The sequence below is a fragment of the Rhinoraja longicauda genome, chromosome 2, assembly GCF_053455715.1.
Source record: "Rhinoraja longicauda isolate Sanriku21f chromosome 2, sRhiLon1.1, whole genome shotgun sequence".
In the NCBI taxonomy this organism is placed as follows: Eukaryota; Metazoa; Chordata; class Chondrichthyes; order Rajiformes; family Arhynchobatidae; genus Rhinoraja; species Rhinoraja longicauda.
This window is the reverse complement of record NC_135954.1, coordinates 52,080,673-52,104,675: the sequence shown is the minus strand read 5'-3', so window position 1 is coordinate 52,104,675 and position 24,003 is coordinate 52,080,673. Positions and strand designations below refer to the sequence as shown.

Sequence of the window (24,003 nt, the reverse complement as noted above, 5' to 3'; positions counted from 1 at the left end):
TAGGCCATTTAGAACTGAGATGAGGAAAAACCTTTTCAGTCAGAGAGTTGTGAATCTGTGGAATTCTCTGCCTCTGAAGGCAGTGGAGGCCAATTCTCTGAATGCATTCGAGAGAGAGCTAGATGGAGCTCTTAAGGATAGCGGAGTCAAGGGGTATGGGGAAAAGGCAGGAACAGGGTACTGATTGAGAATGATCAGCCATGATCACATTGAATGCCGGTGCTGGCTCGAAGGGCCGAATGGCCTCCTCCTGCACCTATTGTCTATTGAATGGCGGTGCTGGCTCAAAGGGCCGAATGGCCTACTCCAGCTCCTACTTTCCATGTTTCTATGCTTGATCAATACCCCAAATGTTACCCTAAATATTCTCGCCACTACTGGCTCAGAGTAGTTGGAGTGTGAACCATGAACAAATGCTCTACATATTAGAAACTCTGACACCACCTCCCAAACCAACAACTACCACCAAGGAGGACAATGACTTTAGGCACATGCAAACATTTTAAGAAGGGCAGAGATGATAAGCCAGGGAACAACAGGTGGATGAGCCCAAAGTCAGTGGTGTGGAAGTTATTGGAGGGGATTCTAAGGGACAGGATTTACCAACATTTGGATAAGTAAGATAGACACAAAAAACGGGAGTAACTCAGCGGGACAGGCAGCATCTCTGGAGAGAAGGAATGGGTGACGTTTCGGGTTGAGAACCCTTCACTGATTATGGATAATTAGCATAAGTTTGTGCATGGGAAATAATACAGAGATTTTTGAAGCAGTCACCAAGGGGATTGATGGGAACAGGGCATGGAAGTGGTCCATAAGGAATTTAACAAGGTTGATGACATAGCAGGCTGGTCTGGAAGGTTAGATCAATGGAATTGAAGATGAACTCACCAACTGGATTCAAAATTGGCTTGGAAGAAGGAGTCAAAAGGTAGTGTGGCGGGTTGACCTGATTGGAGCCTGTGAGGCAATCTTTCCAAATGCTTCCTTCACCACCTAACCCACCACTTTCAGGGACCATGCACCTGTACTCCATGTTTCGTAACACTCCCCAGGGATCTACGATAGACTGTGGAAATTTTGACTTGGTTTGATATACCAAAGCACAACACTTCATACTTGTCAGAGTTAAATTGCAATTGCTATTCTTTTGCCTACCTTCCCAACTGATCTAGATCCTGATGTTAAATTTATATCCTTCATCACTTTCAATTTTGTTGTCACTTGCAAATTTACAAACAATGTTAACTACGTCTGTCATCCAATTGTTAATGTGGATAACAAACAACAGTGCATGCCTGTGGCATACCACTGGTCACTGTAAGTTTTGTAATACCTGGAATATGCAAAAGGCTGCAGATCAGAAACAGATATGAGTTTTTGAACACAAATTACAATATTCTTTTGTTTTGTTTATTATCCAAACTTATTGATGATCACAAATATCTAATTTGAGTAACTGAGTCATTTCCGTTTATCTCATAAACGTTAACTTCTTGTAATGGTATCACAGAAACATAGAAAATAGGTGCAGGAGGGGGCCATTTGGCCCTTCGAGCCAGCACCGCCATTCATTGTGATCATACCTGATCATCTACAATCAGTAACTTGTGCCTGCCTTCTCCCCATAGCCCTTGATTCCACTAGCCCCTAGAGCTCTATCTAACTCTCTTCTAACTTCATCCAGTGAATTGGCTTCCAATGCCTTCTGTGGCAGAGAATTCCACAAATTCACAACTCTCTAGGTGAAAAAGTTTCTTCTCACCTCAGTCTTAAGTGGCCTCCCCTTTATTTTTAGACTGTGTCCCCTTTATTTAGACTATGTTCTGGACTCCCCCAACATTGGGAACATTTTTCCTGCATCTAGCTTGTCCTTTTATAATTTTACACGTCTCTATAAGATCCCCTCTCATCCGATCATATCACCTATCGTATCTCCAGATCCATATATTCTATAGAAAACAACTCCGATTATCAAAACTGCACCAATAACTACTTTATATTTTATATTTTCATTATGATTGCAAAATATTTAAACTATTTTATCCTTTTCTTTAAACTTATTTTTTTAGAATGTCAATTTTCTATTGTTCCATACCAATAGGAGGTGCGGTTTAGTTTTTAGTTTAGAGATATAGCTTGGAATCAGGCCCTTCGGCCCAAGTCCATGCTGATCAGCGATCACCCGTACACTCGTATGCTACACACTGGCAGAAGCCAAGTAACCTACAAACAAGCATGGCTTTCAAGTGGAACCCGGAGCACCTGGAGAAATCCCACGCGGTCACAGGGAAAACGTACAAAGGCCATACAGATAGTACTCGTAGTCAGGATCGAACCCGGTTCTCAGGCGCTGTAAAGCAGCAACTCTACTCCTGCCCCACTGAGCTGCCCTGCATTTGTCAAACATTATATATTAGACTCAAAGGCTTTTTAAAATATTTATTTCTACGTATTTGTTCTAAATACATATCGTCTTTGCTTGCACTTTGTACTCTGTGTTGATTGGTTCCCTTACTGCTACCTTAAATCTATTTATTTAATTTCATATTTCAACCAGAAAGAAAAATCTGACAGGACCAACTTGGAAAATATAGGGTGAATGCGTAGTCTTTTCCCCAGATTAGATGATCAAGAACGAGAGAGCATAGGTTTAAGGTGAGTGGGGAAAGATTTCCCCTATCGGACAACTGTTTCAGAAGGTGGTGGGTATATGGAACAAGCTGTCAGAGGAAGTAGTTGAGCTGTGTACAATAACAACATTTAAAAGGCATTTGGAAATAGATAAGTAAGGTTTAAAGGTATGGGGATCAAACACAGGTAAATGGGACTAGTTTAAAATGGGGTTTCTTGGTCAGCATAGACAAGATGAGGTGAAGGGCCTAATTCCGTGCTGTATGACACTATGACTGAAGGACAAAATCAAAAATGCTGCAAAATGGTGAACGATAAAACAAAGGTGGCAAATATAAAAGCACAAAGGAGGAAATTAAAGGTCACACAGTTCTAGTCAGAACAAAAATGTACATCCTGTTTAACATGCAAACATGCTAAGACTGACATTACAGATCAACAAGGAAATTTTTCAATTGTCAGCATTTATATTTTTAACAGCAGACCATCTTTTATTGAATAAATCAAATCAAGTAGAGTTTATTGTCATATGCACAAGTTTAGTGCCAGATCATGGATACTTAGATTCAGTCAACACGAAACATAAATTGTATACAAATTACACACAATTTCCACAAGACAATAAGAAAAGGAAATGGTTAACATTTCGGGTTGAGACCTGAATCCTGCAGAAGGAAGAAGCTGTAGCCAAACCACATTTTCGAGCACAGTAGAAAGACCTTGCTGCTCATTTGTTACGTAACCAACTAAATACTTTTGTGCTTTCCCCACCCTATTGGGCAAATGGCAAAAAGAAATTTACGCAGTAATCCTTTCACAGATTTTGCAATTTCTTATTACTCTCGATACATGTGTGACATTGGCAAGATTCTAATTATTACTCATTCCAGTTATATAATTAGCCTGACATTAATCACAAAGGTCTCTATGATGCAAATAATGTTAGGTGGAAGACTCTGTAAATTTTAATGCAATAACAAACAAGGAAGAGCATATTGAGTGGTTATGTGTTTCAAACAAAATCTGGATGTGATAATACTGCCTTTCAGAAGGTTACAGTATCTTAAAATTTGCTGCTGCTACCCTTTTTCAGTATCATACTGCAACCAGAACTGCAGAAAAAGGGTTTTCCCTCACCCAACATATACCCACCTGAGGTCTTAACTACAATCTGCAAACCAGTGTTGGGCACATCAAAAACTGGAGGATTTCCTCATGAACCATCCTCCACTCCCCATTAGATCTCAGATGTTTGAGAACCATTGGTGCACATTAGAGCTTTTCGACACAATGACCCAGAGTTTACTACAAGAATCCAAGATAACTGACATTTCATTCATTCCAAGGCTCAAGGACAAATCTGAAGAGATCCCGGATATGGTGAGAGAGTATTTATCCAAAGGAATTTACAGTGCACACAGCTTTTAGAGCCATAGTATTTCCATAGTTTTCCCAATGGATTTTAAAGTTACAAAATTAACTAATAAGATGAACCAAACCTCACAATTATTTGTGTGCATCATCAAACACTGCTTGCTTAGCCACAAACCACATGAAACATTTATCTGAGGTATCACTTATCTTTAGCTAAATATTAGATCTCCTCATTGAGTCTGAACTGCCTTAATCCATACAGCGATAGATGGGCTTGTCAGTTATGAACAATACAGAGAATGCTTTTGTTAAAAAATTATCTTTTAACAAAAAAGCTGGAAAATAATACAACCACATAGTTCAGGTATAATGTTCCTATTTGAGGCAAGAAAATGAACAACTGGAAAAACTCAGCAGGTTAGGCAGCATTTGTAGAGGGGAATTAGCAGTTGACATTTTTTGTTGGGACCCTACATCTGGACTGAAAATGTAGAGGTGTAGAAGTGTATAAAGTGTGGACGGCATGGTGGCGCAGCAGTAGAGGTGCTGCCTTACAGCACTTGCAGCGCCAGAGACCCGGGCTCGATCCTGACGACGGCTGCTGTCTGTACGAAGTTTGTACGTTCTCCCCATGAGTTTATTTCCGAGATCGTCGGTTTTCTCCCATTCTCCAAAGACTTACTCGTTTGTAAGTTAATTGGCTTGGTATGTGTAAAATGACCCATATGCATCGGTGCGGAATCGGTGGGCCGAAAGGCCTGTTTCCACGCTGTATCTCTAAATTAAACGAAAAGGTAGAGATAGCTAATATAAAGAGGTGAGGGGGGACTGGTGGGGCTAGAGCTGGCAAGTGATAGGGGGATCCAGATGAGGAAGGGTTGATAGACAGAGGGAGTCAGGTGGGGGTGAGAAGGATGTGAATAGCGACAGTGGCTGAGGTGTCACAAAATGCTGGAGTAACTCAGCAGGTCAAGCAGCATCTCTGGAGAGAAGGAATGGGTGACATTTCGGGTCGAGACCCTCCTTCAGACTGATGTCAGGGGGGGCGAGACAAAGAAAGGATATAGGTGGAGACAGGAACACAGAGGGAGAACTAGGAAGGGGGAGGGGAAGGGAGGGACAGAGGATCTCTCTAAAGTTGGAGAAGTCAATGTTCATACCGCCAGGCTGCAAGCTGCCCAAGCGAAATATGAGGTGCTGTTCCTCCAATTTGCGGTGGGCCTCACTATGACACAAGAGGAGGCCCATGACAGAAAGGTCAGACTGGGAGTGGGAGGGGAAGTTGAAGTGTATCTTCGAATTGTACCAGCATCTGCAGTTATTTTCCCACACAACTTGTGGCTGAGGTGTGTTCGGTGGAGGCAACAAAGGTTGCGGATGATGGAATCTGATCAGAAAGGAAAGTGAGACATGGAAAGGGAGGTAGGATAGGCAGATTGGAAAAGTGCGGGAAGGGAACCCAGTTGGAGGAGGTGATGGACAACAGAAGTCGGTGGGGAGGGGAAAGAAACTGAGTTGCAGTGGGCTGCAGGGATTTGAAAAGAAGTGTGTTACTGAGAGGACCCGAGTAGATCAGAGGGAAAGACAAAGGATGGAGGGAGATCAGAATATCTGAAAGACTCTCAATATCTACCCTATCTCATAATTTTATATACTTCTATCTGGTCACACCTCATGCTCTGATGGTCCAGAGAAACAATCCCAAGTTTATTCAAACTCTCATTATAGCAAATACTCTCTCCTCACAGTACTGTGGTGGTGTTGTTCTGGTCTGTGTCTTGACAGATCAGTATTTGTCTGTCCATTTGAATCTATTTCAGCATATATTACATCCCCGTACGTAAAGGTTATGGTGGTGTGTTCCCTGAGATAACATTGATGGGGTTGTACAAGTCTCTCACTTTATATTACATTCCTCGCTTTATACTTGTCTGTCTCTCTACAGTGAAGTTCTAGTTGTCAAGATACAAGATACCTCTTGCATTTGCATGTTCCCATGCATTACTTTTTCTGGGGATATACTTTTGTTTGTCCTTTCCATTTTATACTGGGTTTTTGCAATGGTCTGTGTCCTTGTATACACTCCTATATTTGGTATTGCTTTATATTCTCCTGCTTCACTGGGAATGTTCGGGTCTGTAACATTGCTGGGACTTTGTACATTCTCATACATTACATTGGGGCAGATACTGCCCTTTATCCTTACAGTTTAATAAAAGGATTTTATGGTCTGTACCTGAATACTGGAAGTTGTACTGAAATAGATTCACAGAGCCATACAGTATGGAGACAGGCCTCCTGGAACAAATCGTCGATCAAAACCTAAGCCAGTGTTATTTGCCTGCATCTGTCCTGTATCCCTCAAGCACTTTCCATCTATGTACTTGTTCAAATGTCCTTTAAATGTTGTAATTGTACGCACCTCAAACACCTCCCCCGGCAGCTTACTCCATCCAACCGCCACCCTCTGCCTGAAAAACCTGCCCTCCTCGGCCTCCCACAAATCTTTCCCCTCTCACCCTAAGCCCATCTATATACTAAAACTCTCGTTTGTTTGATTGTTTGTTTCTGAACTACAGCCAAAACAGTACACGATAGCGCAACAATTTTAGGCCTACCTTACCATCATTCCTTTGGTGCTAAAGGAAGAAGTTTAATTGAAATCGGTGTTATATTTAAAGTTATTCACATTTTAAAGTTTAAATCTATCTCCGAGGGAGGGAGGGAGGGAGGGAGGGGGGGGGGGGGGGAGGGAGGGAGAGGAGGGAAGATAAAGAGGGTTGAGGGGGATGGAGTGGGGGGAGGGGAAGGGAAGGGGTGGGTGGCGGGAGGGGAGGATTGAGGGGAGGGAAGGATGGAGGAGAGGGGAGGGGGAGGAGGGGAGGGAGGGGGGAAGGGAGGAGGGAGGAGAAGGTGCTGCACCAATGCAAGAGAGGTTTGGGCCCAACGAGTCCACTTGGTCTAGTGTCCTCCAAGATTCGACTCCCCTATTCTGGTAGAAAAGACAGTGACTATCTTACAATGCCCCTTACAATTTTATATACCTCTCTAAGGTTACTTCTCAACCTCCTTCACTCAAGGGAAAACAGTCCCAGCCTATCCAACTGTTGTCTAACCAATGTGTTACAGATTACGCAGGCAGAAAATTGGGTGCAGTTCCTCTATTTTGCATTTGGCCTCATCTTGGTAGCGGAGGAAGCTGAGAACACAGGTTGGTGTGATAAATATTACAGGATATTGGCAAGTAATTTCTCAGAAATCTAGCTACGCAAATATAAAGATTATTTTCAGTCATTTTGTTATTTTTAATAAAACATTATAGATTAGCATTTCTCAATCTCATGCAATGGTGCAATATGGTGCATAGCTGTTGTCAATTCACAATGAAACTGCACATCACTTGCTACCACATTAAAAACTTTTTCACACAGAGAGTTGTGAATTTGTGGAATTCTCTGCCTCAGAAGGTAGTGGAAGCCGATTCACTGGATGCATTCAATGGATAAAGCTCAGTGCTAGTGGAATCAAGGGGTATGGGTAAAAATTGTCCCTAGTGGGTGTAGGATAGTGTTAATGTACGGGGATCGCGGGGCGGCACGGACTTGGTGGGCCGAAAAGGCCTGTTTCCGGCTGTATATATATGATATGATATAAGGCAGGAACAGGGTACTGATTGTGAATGATCAGCCATGATCACATTGAATGGCGGTGCTGGCTCGAAAGGCCGAATGGCCTCCTCCTGCACCTATTGTCTATGTATCTATATGTTAAATCTTTCAACACTATTTTAACCCCTGCACTTATCCCTGCTCCTCTTCCAATCTCTTTACAATGTGGGCTTCCTCACAATTGACCGCAGCACGGTGATGACTAATATTTTCCTACTGATGAAAAGAATATTTTTTGTTATAATGAATTAACAGGTATTAACATATTTACTATATATCACAAAATGCTCTTGAGAAGATAAAAATGAGCTGTGTAAGAATGAACTGCAGATGCGGGTTTAATCCGAAGATAGACAAAAAAAAGCTGGAGTAACTCAGCGGAATGGGTGACGTTTCGGGTCAAGACCTTTCTTCAGACTGGTTAGGGATAAGTGAAACGAGAGATATAGATGGTGATGTGGAGAGATAAAGAACAATGAATGAAAGATATGCAAAAAAGGTTACGAAGATAAATGAAGCTGCTAGAGTTAGATTTAGCTCTTAGGGCCAAGGGAATCAAGGGATATGGGGAAAAAGCCGGAATGGGGTACTGATTTTGGATGATCAGCCATGATCATGTTGAATGGCAGTACTGGCTCGAAGGGCCGAATGGCCTACTACTGCATCTATTTTCTATGTTCTATGTTTCTATGTTTGTAGGGTGAAAATGTAAGTTAGTGCGACTTGGATAGAGGGACAGTGAGAATGGGAATGCCAGGGCTATCTGAAGTGAGAGAAATCAATAATCATACCGCTGGGCAGTAAGCTGCCCAAGTGAAATATGAGATGCTGTTTCTCCAATTTGCGTTTAACCTCACTCTGACAATGGAGGAGACCGAGGACAGAAAGGACTGTGTAGGAATGGGAAGGAGAATAGAAGTGTCCAGCAACTGAGAGATCAGGTTTGTTCAAGCGGGCTGAGCGAAAGTGCTCCGTGAAACGATCGCTCGATCTGCGTTTGGTCATGCCGATGTATAAGAGTCCGCATTTTGAACAACGGATACAGCAGATGAGGTTGGAGGAGGTGCAAGTGAACCTCTGCCTAACCTGAAAGGACTGTCGGGGTCCCTGGACAGATTCGAGGGAGGAGGTATAGCGACAGGTTTTGCATCTTCTGCAGTTGCAGGGGAAGGTACCTGGGGAGGGGGTGGTTTGGGTGGGAAGGGATGAGTTAACCAGGGAGTTGCAGAGGGAACAGTCTCAGTGGAAGGCGGAAAGGGGTGGAGATGGGAAAATGTGGTTTCTGGTGGGATCCCATTGGAGATGGCGGAAACTTCGGAGGATTATGTGTTGTATGCAACGGCTGATGGGGTGGAAGGTAAGTACGAGGGGGACTCTGTCTCTGTTGCGACTAGGGGGAGGGGGAGCAAGGGCAGAGCTGCGGGGTTCAGAGGAAACACAAGTGAGGACCTCATCTATGATGGGAGAGGGGAACCCCTGTTCCCTAAAGAATGAGGTCATCTCGGATATTCTAGTATGGAACACCTCATCTTGGGCACAGATGCGGAGTAGATGGAGGAATTGGGAGTAGGGGATAGAGTCTTTGCAGGAAGCAGGGTGGGAAGAAGTGTAGAAGAGATAGATGTGGGAGTCAGTGGGTTTGTAATAGACATCAGTCAATAGTCTATTTCTTGTGATGGAAACTCTGAGATCAAGAAAGGGGAGGGAGGTGTTGGAGATGGTCCAAGTAAATTTGAGTGCAGGATGAAAATTGGTGGTGAAGTTGATGAAGTCCATGAGTTCTGCATGCGTGAAGGAGGTAGCACTGATCAATGTAACGTAGAGTTCAGGGATAGGCCAGTGTACGCCTGGATACACGGCATTAAAAATAAGCTGCATTTTTTAATCTGTCCAAAACCCTGTTATAGTTTCTCTTGAATTCATTTTACAACTGCATAAAAAACTACAACTGTGGTTTCAAAGATTTTCTGCACATTGTCTATTTCAAGTTAATTTGCAAATTCTTTGCAAATTCATTTAAACCCAAAATTTCATATTGGTTTAATATATATATATATTCTCCAGAGATGCTGCCTGACTTGCTGAGTTACTCCAGCATTTGTGTCTATCTTTGGTATGAACCACCATCTGTAGTTCCTTTTTATTGCAGTTTATAATTCCGATATTTCATTGTTTATTTTATGCCTCAGTCTGCTTCAGAAGATAATATTAAAGTCCTGTGAATCTAAATTCATATGCCACATTTTTCCTAATCCATTCTACAAACCATCTACCCATGAGATGTCCTTGAGCCTTTTGAATGATAGACCTTATATTTCTTACCTTATTGTTGTTTGCGCATTTAAACACCAAATTGGAGATATCCGAGATTCCAATTTGCATATAGGAAAAAACAAATTTCAGAATAAAACCTTGAAATGAAACCAATTTCCAACTTCCAGAGATTTCCAGTAATTCCTTGCATTGTGCTTACAAAACAATTTAAACTGGACTTAAAAAAGACCAAACGTAACCATGGTCTCCAAAAAATGCTGCTTGACCCACTGAGTTACTCCAACAGTTTTTTTTTTTTTTGTAAACCATAACCTTGACTTTATTCTAATACATTCTACATAGACCAATACATCATAATCCTTGCTAGTATTGTCCATACCATATCTACTACATCACTGAAGTCTCCTTTAAGTCTTCCATAAAATCAACACAAGAACCCTCCTCTAAAACTAGTGGCTATGGAACTTATCCCAGAGCTCCAAAGCAGATTCCCTCCCTTCAAGAGGTAAGAATGTTAATGATCTTCACTGCGTAACAAACCCAGAAAAAATATAGCAAGTAGCATCTAGCACTATTTGCTTCCATTATTCAAATAATAAAAACATTCTATCAAGAAAGATTTTAGAGAATTCTTCTCAAATATAGCTGTCCGTAGATATATTCAATGTCTGCTGCATTATGACTTTCAAGAGACAATTCTAACAAATGGATCGTCCACAGACCCAATCCTAGTGCAAAATATAGTGATGCAAGGCTGTGTCATCACTCCAACCTACATCCTAACCTTTCCCACTGCAATACTGCACCTTATCTCCACCAAGTTCACATTGGAACCAAGATATAAGATGAACAGGAAACTGTTCAATCTTTATTTTGTCCATTCCACAACCAACTTCAGTCATCGATTTACATTGTACATAAATTGCTCATGCATGTACTCATTCAGACACTAATCTCCAAGTCATCATTCATCCTTTCACCATGACATATTAATGCATATGCTTTCCACTCAACTTAAGACGAGGATCCTCTACCATCTTGTGTAGGAAGGAACTGCAGACGCTGGTTTAAACCGAAGATAGACACAAAATGCCCACAGTAACTCAGCGAGACAGGGAGCATCTCTGGAGAGAAGAATGGGTGACGTTTCTGGTCACGTCTGAAGAAGGGTCATGACCCAAAACGTCACCCATTCCATTTCTCCAGAGATGCTGCCTGTCCTGCTGAGTTACTCCAGCATTTTGTGTCTATCCTCTACCTATCTGCTCCCGACGCATAACATTACCCATCCACAATGTTTACATCAATATGAAAGTACAACTTTCTGTAAGTGATTCATCCTCCCTCCATAGACTTTGCTATTCACAACCTTTTCAACAAAATGAACATATGAATTCACGACGACTTTATTCTTGAATGAGATTAGTCATAAAAACCTCTCAAAATGTAATGTTTCATTTCACAAGATCTGTGGTTTTTATTGTCAAATTCAGACATAATACCTGTGAAAATAAACTCTCCATCCGTCAATAATGAACTTGTTTTAATCCAATCATATACCATTTCTCATATTTTGAAAGGGTTACATTTTTTACCAAAGTTTATTTATGATATTTGATTTTCATGGAAGGAATCTCCTCAACTGATGCTGCTGGCAACTGATGTTTCAGAAGTTTTCACTACGGAGATCACCAGATCTTCTGAGAAACTATCTTTAAGGTCGTGGCATTTGACTTCCCACGGATTGACTTCCCACTATTGACTTCCCACGGATTGCAAGTTCAGGGCCAATTACAACATAACAATGCCACAATAATGTTTTGGTTTACAGGAATGGTGGTTTACTCACAGAGATGAAGCATCTCGAAGTTCTGGCTCCGGCAGAGTAGAGCTGGACTGATTTGTGGATTCCAAGGAACAATCATTGTCTTCAATTTCATTGAGCTCTTCATCCGTAATGATATCAAAGGTGGCATCATCTGGTTTGGTGAAACTATCTGCAAGAGCCAAAATATGAATTATTCTTAAATTATATGAATTAAATAGGTACAGAAAAGGTTCCTCATCTCAGTTATAATTTGCATGTTAAAAACTGAAAAGTGTGATGAGAAACCAAACATAACCATTAAACCCATTTCTTTCAAAGGCTAACATGTACTTTGAGACATGTCTTTACTATGCTTTAGTTTAGTTTAGAAAAACAGTGGAAACAGACCCTTCGGCCCACCGTGTCCGTACTGACCAGTGACCCCTGCACATTAACACTATGCCACACACACTAGGGTCAATTTTACATTATACAAAGCCAATTAACCTACATACCTGTAAGTCTTTAGAGTGCGGGAGCAAACTAAAGATCTCGGAGAAAATCCAGGTGGTCACAGGGAGAACGTACAAATTCCGTACAGACAGCACCTGAAGTCGGGACCGAACCCGGGTCTCTGGCGCATTAAGTGCTGTAAGGCAACAACTCTACCGCTGCGCCACTGTGCCACCCTATGCTTCTGGAAAAAAATCTATGGCTCTCTAGGATTGAGAATTCCAAAGATTCATTACTCTTTGGGTGAACGACTTTTTAATTATCATTTTCACTCTCTTATTCTTGGACCATGAGGCTTGATCCTTTTAAACCAGAGCTAAAGGAAAAATTATTCTATCACTGATGAGGTATTGAGCTGTTGATAAGGAATTTAGAGTCCGCAATGATGAAGAAAAGATGTATATTTCCAAATCAGAATGGTGTACAACTTAGAGGGCAATTTGTTGGCAACAAAGTTCCCATGTACTGGTATCCCTGACTTCTTTGTGGTAAAGGCAGCGGGTTTGGGATTTGCTGCAGAGTAGATGAGGTGAGTAATTGAGCATGTTCTGTAGGTTGTATGTACTGTGGCCAATATGCTCAGCAATTACATACCCTGCTTACTCTGACAGGGAATTAATGGCAGATGATTTGCATATCAAGTTGTCTACTTTGTCCTGAATGACATTAAGTTTTGTGAGAATTGTTGAAACCACATCAACCACTCCTAATGTATAAGTAGTAGGTGAAAGGGTTTGGAGTGTCCAGAGGTCTAGAGCACTGAAACAGGCCCTTCGGTCAACCTTGTTCCTCTGACCAAGTTGGTATTCTAGATTGGAACGGTGGCACAGCGGTAGAGTTGCTGCCTTACAGCGAATGCAGCGCCGGACACTCAGGTTCGATCCTGACTACGGATGCTGTACTGTACGGAGTTTGTACGTTCTCCCCATGACCTGCGTGGGTTTTCTCCGAGATCTTCGGTTTCCTCCCACACTCCAAAGACGTACAGGGTTGTAGGTTAATTGGCTGGGCAAATGTAAAAAAAAAAAATTGTTCCTAGTGGGTGTAGGATAGTGTTAATGTGCGGGGATCGCTGGGCGGCGTGGACCCGGTGGGCCGAAGGGCCTGTTTCTGCGCTGTATCTCTAAATCTAAAAAATGAGTCCCATTTGCCCGCATTTGGTCCGTAGCCCGTTAAATCATTCCTATTCATATATCTGTCCATTTGAAAGGCCAAATGGATTCTACATCTATAGATTCCTCTGCCAGCTTGTTGAGGTGCAAATATGGAGTAATCTGCAAATTTACTAACAAAGGTCACTACACTGTCATCATTAATGTAGATAACAAAAAACAGTGAACCCAGCTTTAACCCGTCACACTCCACTGATCCAATTAGAAACACAAACATTCACAACAACCGTTTCACTCTGTCCTCCAAGTCAAATTTGAATCCAATTGGCTAGATTACTTTGGATTCCACGTGTTCTAACTTTCTAGACCAGCCAACCGTGTGGGAATTTGTCGGAGTCCTTACAAAAGTCCATATAGAAAATGACTACTACCCTGCTGTCAGCAATCCTCATAGTGACCTCTTCAAAATAATTCATCAGATTTGTGGAACACGATTTCCCACAAAGCCATGCTGGGTATCCCAAATCAGTCGTTGCCAATACAAATGCTGGTAGATCTTGTCCCTCGGAATCCATTCGAATAACTTCCCTACCAATGGCTTCAGGTTCACTGGCCTGTGGTTCCTTGGCTTGTCCTTGCTCCTCTTTTAGTTTTGTTTAGTTTGGACATAAAATACAGAAACAGGCCCTTCGGCTCACCGAGTTTATGTCGACCAGCAATCACCCGTACACTAGTTCTATCCTACATACTAGCGACAATGTACAAAATCCAATTAACCTACCAACCTGCACTTCTTTGGAACGTGGGAGGAAACTGGAGCACGTTGAGAAAACCATGTGGTCACAAGGAGAATGTACAAACTCCGTACATACAGCAGCCGAGGTCAGGATCGAACCCAGGTCTCTGGTGCTGCAAGGCAGCAACTCCACCTCAGCGCCTGTGCTGTTCTTCAATAACAGTACAACATGGGGAAAGAAGAGAGGGGTGGGACAAGTAGAAAGACTCCCAGAATGTAATATCTCCAAAGGATGGAGTATAAATATGCAAATGTCAAGGCATGTTTGAAGGGACCTGCAAATGTCATGGGAGATTTTAATCTCCATATTGATTGACCACCGAAAGGACATCAAAGAATGAGAATTTGTGGAGTGTATCAAGGATTGCTTCTTCGAGCAATGTGTTACAAAACCTACAAAGTAACAGACTATTTTAGATGTGGTCAAGTATGAAAGCCTTATGGTTAAAAGTCTCCTCAGAGGTTTGGGACGTCCTCAGATGGCGACACAGTGGCGAAGCAGTGCAGTTGTTGCCTTACAATGTTTGCAGCGCCGGAGACCCGGGTTTGATCTTGACTACGGGTGCTGTCTGTATGGAGTTTGTACGCTCTCCCTGTGACCTGCGTGGGTTTTCTCCGAGATCTTCGGTTTCCTCCTACTCTCCAAAGGCGTACAGGTTTGTAGGTTAATTGGCTTGGTAGTTGTAAAAATTGTGTAGGATAGTGTTAATGTGTGGGAATTGCTGGTCGGCGCAGACCCGGTGTTTCTGCGCTGTATCTCTAAACTAAACTACACTAAATATGACATATTTCCAGATGCAGCTTGAGGGTGAAGACCACAGAACCAAAACCATCATCTTCAATTAAATAGGGGCAGTAAGAATGGTATGAAGGTGGAGTTGTCTAAGATGGACTCTTGTCAAAAGAGGGGTCAGTAGATGAACGATGGCAGATATTCAAATGACCAATACCTAAGACTGTCACAGGACACTCAGAGAGTACAGACTGGGTTCATCCACTGAGGTGATATGGGTAGAACTTAAAAATATGAATAAAAATAAGGTGTACACTCTCTAATGGAATTGTACTCGACAGGCAACCCAATAGCAAGCAGATTACAGACAGATGCCAAAGCAACAATGTTGTCTTAGTGGGTGACTTTAACTTCCCTAATATTGACTGGGACTTGCTTGGTGGACAAGACTGAGATGAGGCAGTATCTGTGAGGTGTATGCAAGAGGATTTCATGAAACACCGCGTGGATAGTCCAGCCCGAGAAGGGAACATATTGGACCTTGGCTTAGGAAATGAGCCTAGCCAGATGACCAGCATTTCAATGGAAGAGTATTTTGGGGATAGTGATCACAACTCCATAATTTAAAATATTTTTTGAAGGAGAAGGGTGAATCTTGTGGAAAGGTACTAAAAATGAACAAGGTGAAAAAGGGTCTCAACCGGAAACGTCACCTATTCCTTCTATCCAGAGATGTTGCCTGTTCCGCTGAGTTACTCCAGCATTTTGTGTCTCTCTTCGGTGTAAACCAGCAAATGCAATTCCTTCCTACATAAGGTGAACTACAATATTATTATGCAGAAGCTCGAGAGGGTACACTGTGAACAGTTGTTGTTGGGTAAGTCCACATCTGACACGTCAAGGTCATTTAAAGACCAGATGATCAAAGTCCATGATTGGCATGTTTCAGTAAGGAGGAAAGATATGGATGGCAAAGTGAGAGAACCTTGGATGACCAAAGTGGTTGTAAATTTGGTTTAAAAAGGATGATTAGAAGGGCCCATTGCGGCCCCAAAATGGATTTAACAAATCAGATTAAATAAATTCCCGACTTTTTAATCCTGCATTAAAATCAAGGGGGCAACTGGGAAGAATGTTGGACCACTCAAGGATAAAGGAGGGAACTTAGAGTCAGGGAATGTAGGTGAGCACTTTGTATCTGTTTCATCAAGGAGAAGGACATGCAGGAAATGAGATCAGTGTGGAGAATAGTGCTATGCAAAGGCGGTTTGAGGTTATGTAGGTGGTGTCGAGGCACTTGTAGAGCATTAAGGCGGATAAAGTGGTTTTTGATTCTTCAACCTTGGGTAAAAGACTGTGCATTCACCCTATCTATGTCCCTCATGATTTTATAAGATCACCCCACAGCTTCCTGGGCTCTGAGGAATATAGTCCTAGCCTTCCGAACCTCTCCCTGTAGCTAAGCCCCTCTTGTCCTGGCAACATCCATGTAAATAGTCTCTGCACTCTTTCCAATTTAATGAAGTTCTTTCTAAGGCAGGATGGCTAAAACGGATCACAATGTTCCAGATGTGGTCTCACCAACATCTTGTACAAATGTGACATAACTTCCCAACTTCTATATTCAGTACTCTGACTGATAAAGGCCAATATACCAAAAGCATTCATTAATACCCTGTCTACCTGTGACGCAACTTTCAGGGAACTAGATACCTGTACTCCTAGATTGCTCGGTTTTGAAAAACTCCCCAAGAGCCCCTTCATTCATAGAAACATAGAAAATAGGTGCAGGAGGAGGCCATTCGGCCCTTCGAGCCAGCACCGCCATTCATTGTGATCATGGCTGATCGTCCCCAATCAGTAACCCGTGCCTGCCTTCTCCCCATATCCCTCGATTCCACTAGCCCCTAGACCTCTATCTAACTCTCGCTTAAATCCATCCAGTGATTTGGCTTCCACTGCCTTCTGTGGCAGAGAATTCCACACATTCACAACTCTCTGGGTGAAAAAGTTTTTTCTCACCTCAGTTTTAAAACTTTCATTGTGAAAGTCCTGCCCTGAATACAATACAAAGTACAAATGCACTTATCTGCATTAAACTCCATTAGCCCATTCCGCAGTCCACTTGCCTGTCAAGAGCCTGCTGTAATTTTGTATGACCACATTCACTGTCTATATACCACATACTTTAGTGACCTGCAAACTTACTAATCTTGCCTTATTCAAAATCCATATCCAAATTGTCGATATAAACCACAAGCAACAATAATCCCTGAGGTACACCACTCGTCACAGACCTCTGGTCTGAAAAATACCTTTCCGCTGTCGAGTTCATCTCCACACCGCCACCACCCTCTGAAGCTAATTCTGTATCCAATTACCTGGCTCTCCTGAGATCCCTTCCCATTTAACCTTCCAGAGCAGCCTGCCATGCAGAACCTTATCAAAGGTCCTGCTCGGATTAGACTTCATCTAACATTTCTCTGCCCATTTCTTCAATTGATCTATATCCCGCTATGTACTTTGACAGCCCCCCTCACCGTCTGCAACTCCACTAATTTTGAAGTCGTCTGCAAACTTACCAATGAAACCATCGACATTTATGTCCAGGTTGTTCATACATATCACAAACAACAGAGGTCACCAGCGTAAATTCCTGCAGAACACCTGCTAGTCACAGGCCTCCAGGCCTCCCATCACAACCTTCAAGGTTGTGATGAGACCATACTTTTAGGAGCAAGCCAGTTCTGAATTTAAATAACTAAGTCATCATGGATGCCATGCATCTTAATTTTCTGAATCAGCCTACCATGAGAGACTATATTAAATGCCTTACTAAAATCCATGTTGGCTTTATATATTCAATTCCTTAACTGATGAAGGCCAGTGAGTCAAAACTCAATTTCATTTTTGGTGTGACTGTTACAGAAATAATTAGTAATTGTTAAACTATTGGAATATGCATCAAGGAAACTTAAGCAATTATACTTGATAACATATAATTATCAATAAATATTACCTGGGTTACTGACACTTTGTCTTTCTGAGATGGATGGTGAAGGAGATTCATCAGGGCTGTTTGTTGCATCTGATCCAGGATCATTAAACCGTTGAACAACTGCACTGTGCTCTGCATAGCAAGCTCTGCAGCAGCGCTCTCGTTTACCACTGTGTTTTGTCAATACAAAATTATTACTGCAGTAGTAGCAGAAGATACGTCCACAAAGTCTGAAAGATACAAAGCAGAATGAAAGATTTGCAGATATCAACAAACTGCATCTGCTTCATAACCTGAAAATCAATTTTGATCTCTGACGATTGTCAATAGAGTCAGAGTCACAGTTATCCAGCATAGAAATAAACCATCTGACCCAACAAGTCCACGCCAACTAAGATGCCCCACTAAGAGGCCAATATCCCTCCAAACCTTTCCTATCCATGTACCTGTCCAAATATCTTTTAAATGTTATAATTTCACCTAGCTCAACTATTTCCGTTGACATCTCGTTCCATCCACCTACCACAGTTATCTCTCAAGTTCCTATTAAATCTTTCTCTTCTCACCTTAAACCTATGCCTATAGTTCTTGATTCTCCTACCCTACGAAAAATACTCTATGCATTCACCCTATCTATTTCCCTCATGATTTTATACCTTTCCAAGATCATCCCTCAGCCTCCTGCACTTCAATGAATAAAGTCCTTGCCTCTCTCTACAGCTCAGTCATAGTCTTTTGAGTCTTGATAACATTCTCATAAATCTTCTCCGCACAATTCCCAGCTTAATGCCATCTTGCCTATAGCAGGGTAACCATTAGGGAACACAATACTCCAAGTGCAGCCTCACTAACGTCTTGTATAACTATAACATAACATCCCGACTTATATACTCAATTTCCCAACTGATGGAGGCGAATGTACCAAAAGCCTTCTTCACTGTCCTATCTGCCCTTTTTTTTTTACCACTTTAAGGCAACTATGTACTTGATATCTCTGCTTCACAACACTCCCTGGGGATACCATTCACTGTGAAGGTACTGTCCTAGTTTGACTTCCCAAAAATACAATATCTCATACTTATCTGAATTAAACTTCATTTGCCGTTCCTCGGCCCACTTTTCCAGCTGATCAATATCCGGCTGGAATTCTTAATTACCAGCTTCGCTGTCTATGATACCATCTCTTTTAGGTCAGCTGCAAACTTACTAATCATTCCCATGCCATGTGCATTCCCATCTAAATCATGACAAACAACAATGAAAAAAAAATCTGAAGAAGGGTCCTGACCCAAAACGTCACCCATTCAGGTTCTCTAGAGAAGCTCCTAAACCACGGAGTTACTCCAAAATCTGCTGTTCCTTATGTCAGCAAAGGGCACAGCACCGATCCTTGAGGGAGACTAGTCACAGGCCTCCAATCCGTAAAACAACCTTTCACCCACCCTCGCCTTCCTACCATTTAGCCAATTCAATAGACAATAGACAATAGGTGCAGGAGTAGGCCATTCGGCCCTTCGAGCCAGCACCACAATTCAATGTGATTGTGGCTGATCATTCCCAATCAGTACCCCGTTCCTGCCTTCTCCCCATACCCCCTGACTCCGCTATCCTTCAGAGCTCTATCTAGCTCTCTCTTGAATGCATTCAGAGAATTGGCCTCCACTGCCTTCTGAGGCAGTGAATTCCACAGATTTACAACTCTCTGATTCTAATCCAGTTAGCCAGCTCTCCCTGGATCCCACGTGATTTAACCTTCCAGAGCAGCCTTCCACACAGAACCTTATGAATGGCCTTGCTGAGGTCAATATAGATTATCTCTACAACCCTGCCCTCATCAGTGGTTGGTTCTCCCTTCTTGGTTACGTCTTCAAAAGCTCAATCAATTTCGAGACATGACTTCCCACACACAAAACCGTGCCGGCCATTCCTCATCAATCCAATCCAACCACCCACCCCTTCCCCCATCCTTATCCCCCTCTCTTCCCTGTGCCCAACATGGATGTGCATACATTTCTTCCTTCCCCCCCCCCCCCCCCCACCATATCCGATATCCCTACTCTGGCTTCATATTTTGTGCCTCTTCGTATTTTGTGCCTAAACGAGAGATATAGACGATGATGTAGAGAGATATAGAACAAACTACACGTGTGTGCACCCGTTGGGTGCAAATCTCTGCTGCGGGCGTTCCTGCGGACGCGGCAACCCCCGTTGGGTGGAAACCTCTCCTGCAGGCCCAGCAACCCTACCGAACCGTGGACCTGTTGCCGGGTGGGGAGTGTCCCCCGGGGCTGTGGGCGGGCGAGGGGGGACAGGGAAAAGCCACTGCCCTCGGCCCCGTTTCTCCTGCGGGCCGGGCAACCCTCCCCCAACTGTCAGGGAAAAGCCACTGGTCTGGGCCCCGTGCGTCCAGTGCTGAAGGCAGAGCAAGCTGTGGACCCAAAGCCTCTCCTACCGCTCGGCTGCGATCGGCGGCGACGGCCATCTTTTTGGACCCTCTGCTGCCGCCTCTGTCGCCGCGCTGCACCACGGGAGGAAGGTCAGGCGTGGGGCACACCGGGACGGGTGCCGGTCTTCCCGCTGGTCCTCCCGGGGCGGGGGGCGGGTTTAAAAAGTAACAAAAGTGGATTTATTCAGACCGCGGGGGAATGGTGAGTAGGGTGGGCCTAAAATTGTCGCGCTATCGTGCACTGTATTTTTCTGGATTAAAGCCGCACAAAGAAACATACGGGACAAACAAACGGGGGAACAAACATACAGGAAGTGGGGAACAAACAACATGAGAGTTTTAGTAATATTTATATATAGATGAATGAAAGATATGCATAAAAGTGACAATGATAAAGGAAACAGGTCGTTGTTAGCTGTAGCGAGGTAAGAACGAAAAGCTGGTGTGACCTGGGTGAGGGAGGGATGGAGAGAGAAGGAATGCAGGGGTTACTTGAAGCTGGAGAAATCAAAATTCATACCCCTGGGATATAAACTGACCAAACGAAATATGAAATGCTGGGCCTTACTCTGACAATGGAGGAGGCCTCGGACAGAAAGGTCAGTGTGGGAATGGAAAGGGGAATTAAAGTGTTGAGCAACCGGGAGATCAGGTAGGTCCAGGCAGATTGAGCGAAGCGATTCAGCAAAATGATTGTCCAGTCTACGTTTGGTCTCGCTGATGTTTTAGAGTCCACATCTTGAACAAGGGATACAGTAGATGAGGTCGGAGGAGGTGCAAGTGAACCTCTGCCAAACCTGAAAGGATTGTCGGGGTCCCTAGGCAGGGTTGAGGGAGGAGGTAGAGGGACAGGTGTCGCATCTTCTGCAGTAGCAGGAGAAGGTACCTGGTTTGGGTGCGAAAGGATGAGTTAACCAGGGAGTTGCAGAGGGAACAGTCTCTGTGGATGGCAGAAAGGGAAGATGTGACTAGTGGTGGGATCCCGTTGGAGGTGGTGAAAATTTAGGAGGATTATGTTTTGTATGCAACAGTTGATGGGGTGAAAGGTAAGGAGTAGGGGGACTCTTTTCCTGTTGCAACTAGGGGAGGGGGAGCAAGGGCGGTGCTGCGGGGTACAGATGAGACAGGTGTGAGGGCCTCATCTGTGATTGAAGAGGGGTACCCCCATTCCCTAAACAATGAGGACATCTCGGATCCCCTGGTATGGAACACCTCATTTTGGGCGCTGATGCGGCGTAGGCGGAGGAATTGGGAGTAGGGGACAGAGTCTTTGCAGGAAGCAGGGTGGGAAGAAGTGTAGTCGAGATGGTTGTGGGAATCATCATTTGCTATTTTCCAAAGCAAAATAGACAACATCTACAGCACCTTAACCACCAACGCACCTGCTCCCCCTCAAACCACCTGCCCCCCCCCCTTATCCTGTCAGCCCCTGCCTCAGTTCTCCCCAATCTCCACCACCGACCTCTCTGACCTCTTCACAGGAATAAAAACTGCCACCTGCTCTCTGGACCCCATCCCCTCCAGCTTTGTCAAGGCCTGCCTTCCTGCTCTCTCTCCACTTATCACTGCAACAATAAACTCCTCCCTGTCCACTGGCATCGTCCCGCCATCCCTCAAAATCGCTGCTGTCACCCCCATTCTGAAAAAACCTGGTCTAAACCCTGACACCCCAAACAACTTCAGACCAATCTCCAACCTACCCTTTCTGTCCAAAGTTTTGGAACGTGCTGTAGCTTCCCAACTCAAATACCACCTCTCTACCAATAACCTGTATGAAACTTTCCAATCCGGATTCCGCTCAAACCACTGTACTGAAACTGCGCTCCACAAAATCACAAACGACATTCTCCTCTCCTCCGACGCTGGCAACCTCAACATCCTCATCCTACTTGACCTCAGCGCCGCCTTTGACACCATAAATCACTCCATTCTCCTCACCCGACTTGAAACCTCCCTTAACATCACCGGCACAGCCCTATCCTAGTTCAAATCTTACCTCTCTGACAGACACCAGTTCATCTCCATTAACAACTGTAAATCCCCCATCGCTCCCCTCCCCCAAGGTGTCCCCCAAGGCTCAGTCCTTGGCCCCCTCCTCTTCATCCTCTACCTGTTCCCCCTTGGTCAATTAATCCGCCGTCATGGTCTCAACTTCCACTGCTTCGCCGATGATATCCAGTTCCTCATCTCCACCAAGTCAATCTCCCCCACCACACACTCTACACTGACAAACTGCATCACTGAAATAAAATCTTGGCTTCAATCAAACTTCCTCAAACTCAATTGCAACAAATCTGAAATCATCATCATTGGTCCAAAAACGCTCACCAAATCCACCCAAAACTTCATCCTCAACATTGATGGTCTCCCAGTATCCACCTCACCTCACATCCGGAATCTTGGAATCATCCTTGATCAAACCCTCTCCTTCGACAAACACATCAAACACATCACAAAAACAGCCTTCTTCCACCTAAAAAACATTGCCCGTCTCCGTCCATCCCTCTCCTCCACAGCTGCAGAAACCCTCATCCACGTCTTCATCACCTCCCGTCTGGACTCATCAATAAACTTCAATACATTCAAAACTCCGCTGCCCGTCTACTCACACACACCTCGATCCGTGACCATATCACCCCCGTCCTTTATAAACTCCACTGGCTCCCCATCCCCCAGAGAATCCAGTACAAAATCCTCCTCAGAACCTACAAAGCCCTCCATAACCTGGCCCCATCCTACCTGACCGACCTCCTCCACAGGCACACTCCCACCTGCACCCTCCGCTCTGCCGCTGCCAATCTCCTATCCCCCCACATCCGGACCAAACTCAGATCCTGGGGGGACAGGGCTTTCTCCATCGCTGCTCCCACCCTATGGAACTCACTACCCCAAACCGTTAGAGACTCCTCCACACTCACCACATTCAAAACATCGCTGAAGTCTCACCTATTCAGTACTGCCTTCAACCACTGAAGGTCACCTCACCTTCTGTCTCCTTTCTCTGTTCATTTATTTATTTACTTATTTATCTATTTATTCATTTCCCTATGTTCTCAAAATCTCTGTAAAGCGTCTTTGAGTATATGAAAAGCGCTATATAAATAAAATGCATTATTATTATTATTATAATCAGTGGATTTGTAATAGTCGAGAAGTTGGCATATCTCATTTAGTCAATTTCTTTTCTATCATCCTAATTATCACCTCAATAGTGGAAGGTTGAATAGGATCACTCACTCAGAAATTCTGCATACATTTCTTCCACTATGGAGGGCCGATTCACAAACAACAACAAGACGGAGTACAGGAAGGAAATAGAGAACTTAGTGATATGGTGCCGTTTGACGCACTGGGCCTGTCTGTACTCACAGGAGTTTAGAAAGATGAGGGGGTTACCACACTGAAACTTACTGAATAGTGAAAGGCCTGGGCAGAGTGGATGTGGAGAGGATGTTTCCACTGGGAAAGTCTAGGTCCAGAGGCCATAGCCTCAGAATAAAAGGGCATACCTTTGGAAAGGAGATGTAGAATTTCTTCAGTTAGTGGTGAGTCATGTGCCAAAAGCCTTCTTGACCACCCAATTACCTGTGATGCTATTTTCAAGGAACTATGTAGCTGCAATCCTAGATCCCTCTGCTCTAAAACACT

At 43.6% G+C, this 24,003-nt stretch overlaps 1 protein-coding gene across 4 annotated transcripts in view; it reads right to left on the bottom strand.

The window, feature by feature from the left end:
- The window catches only part of fyco1a (FYVE and coiled-coil domain autophagy adaptor 1a), a 164,014-nt gene that overhangs the window by 73,209 nt on the left and 66,802 nt on the right, over positions 1-24,003 (bottom strand). For all 4 annotated transcript variants that reach the window (XR_013548755.1, XM_078419258.1, XM_078419271.1 and 1 more), the window contains 2 exons: positions 17,931-18,139; positions 11,800-11,947 (listed from right to left, as the gene is read on the bottom strand). Coding sequence is in view for 3 of the 4 variants with exons in the window: in XM_078419258.1 (XP_078275384.1) it covers positions 11,800-11,947; positions 17,931-18,139 (357 nt within the window). In the remaining variant the exon portion in view is untranslated. The remainder of the gene's footprint in view (positions 1-11,799; positions 11,948-17,930; positions 18,140-24,003) is intronic.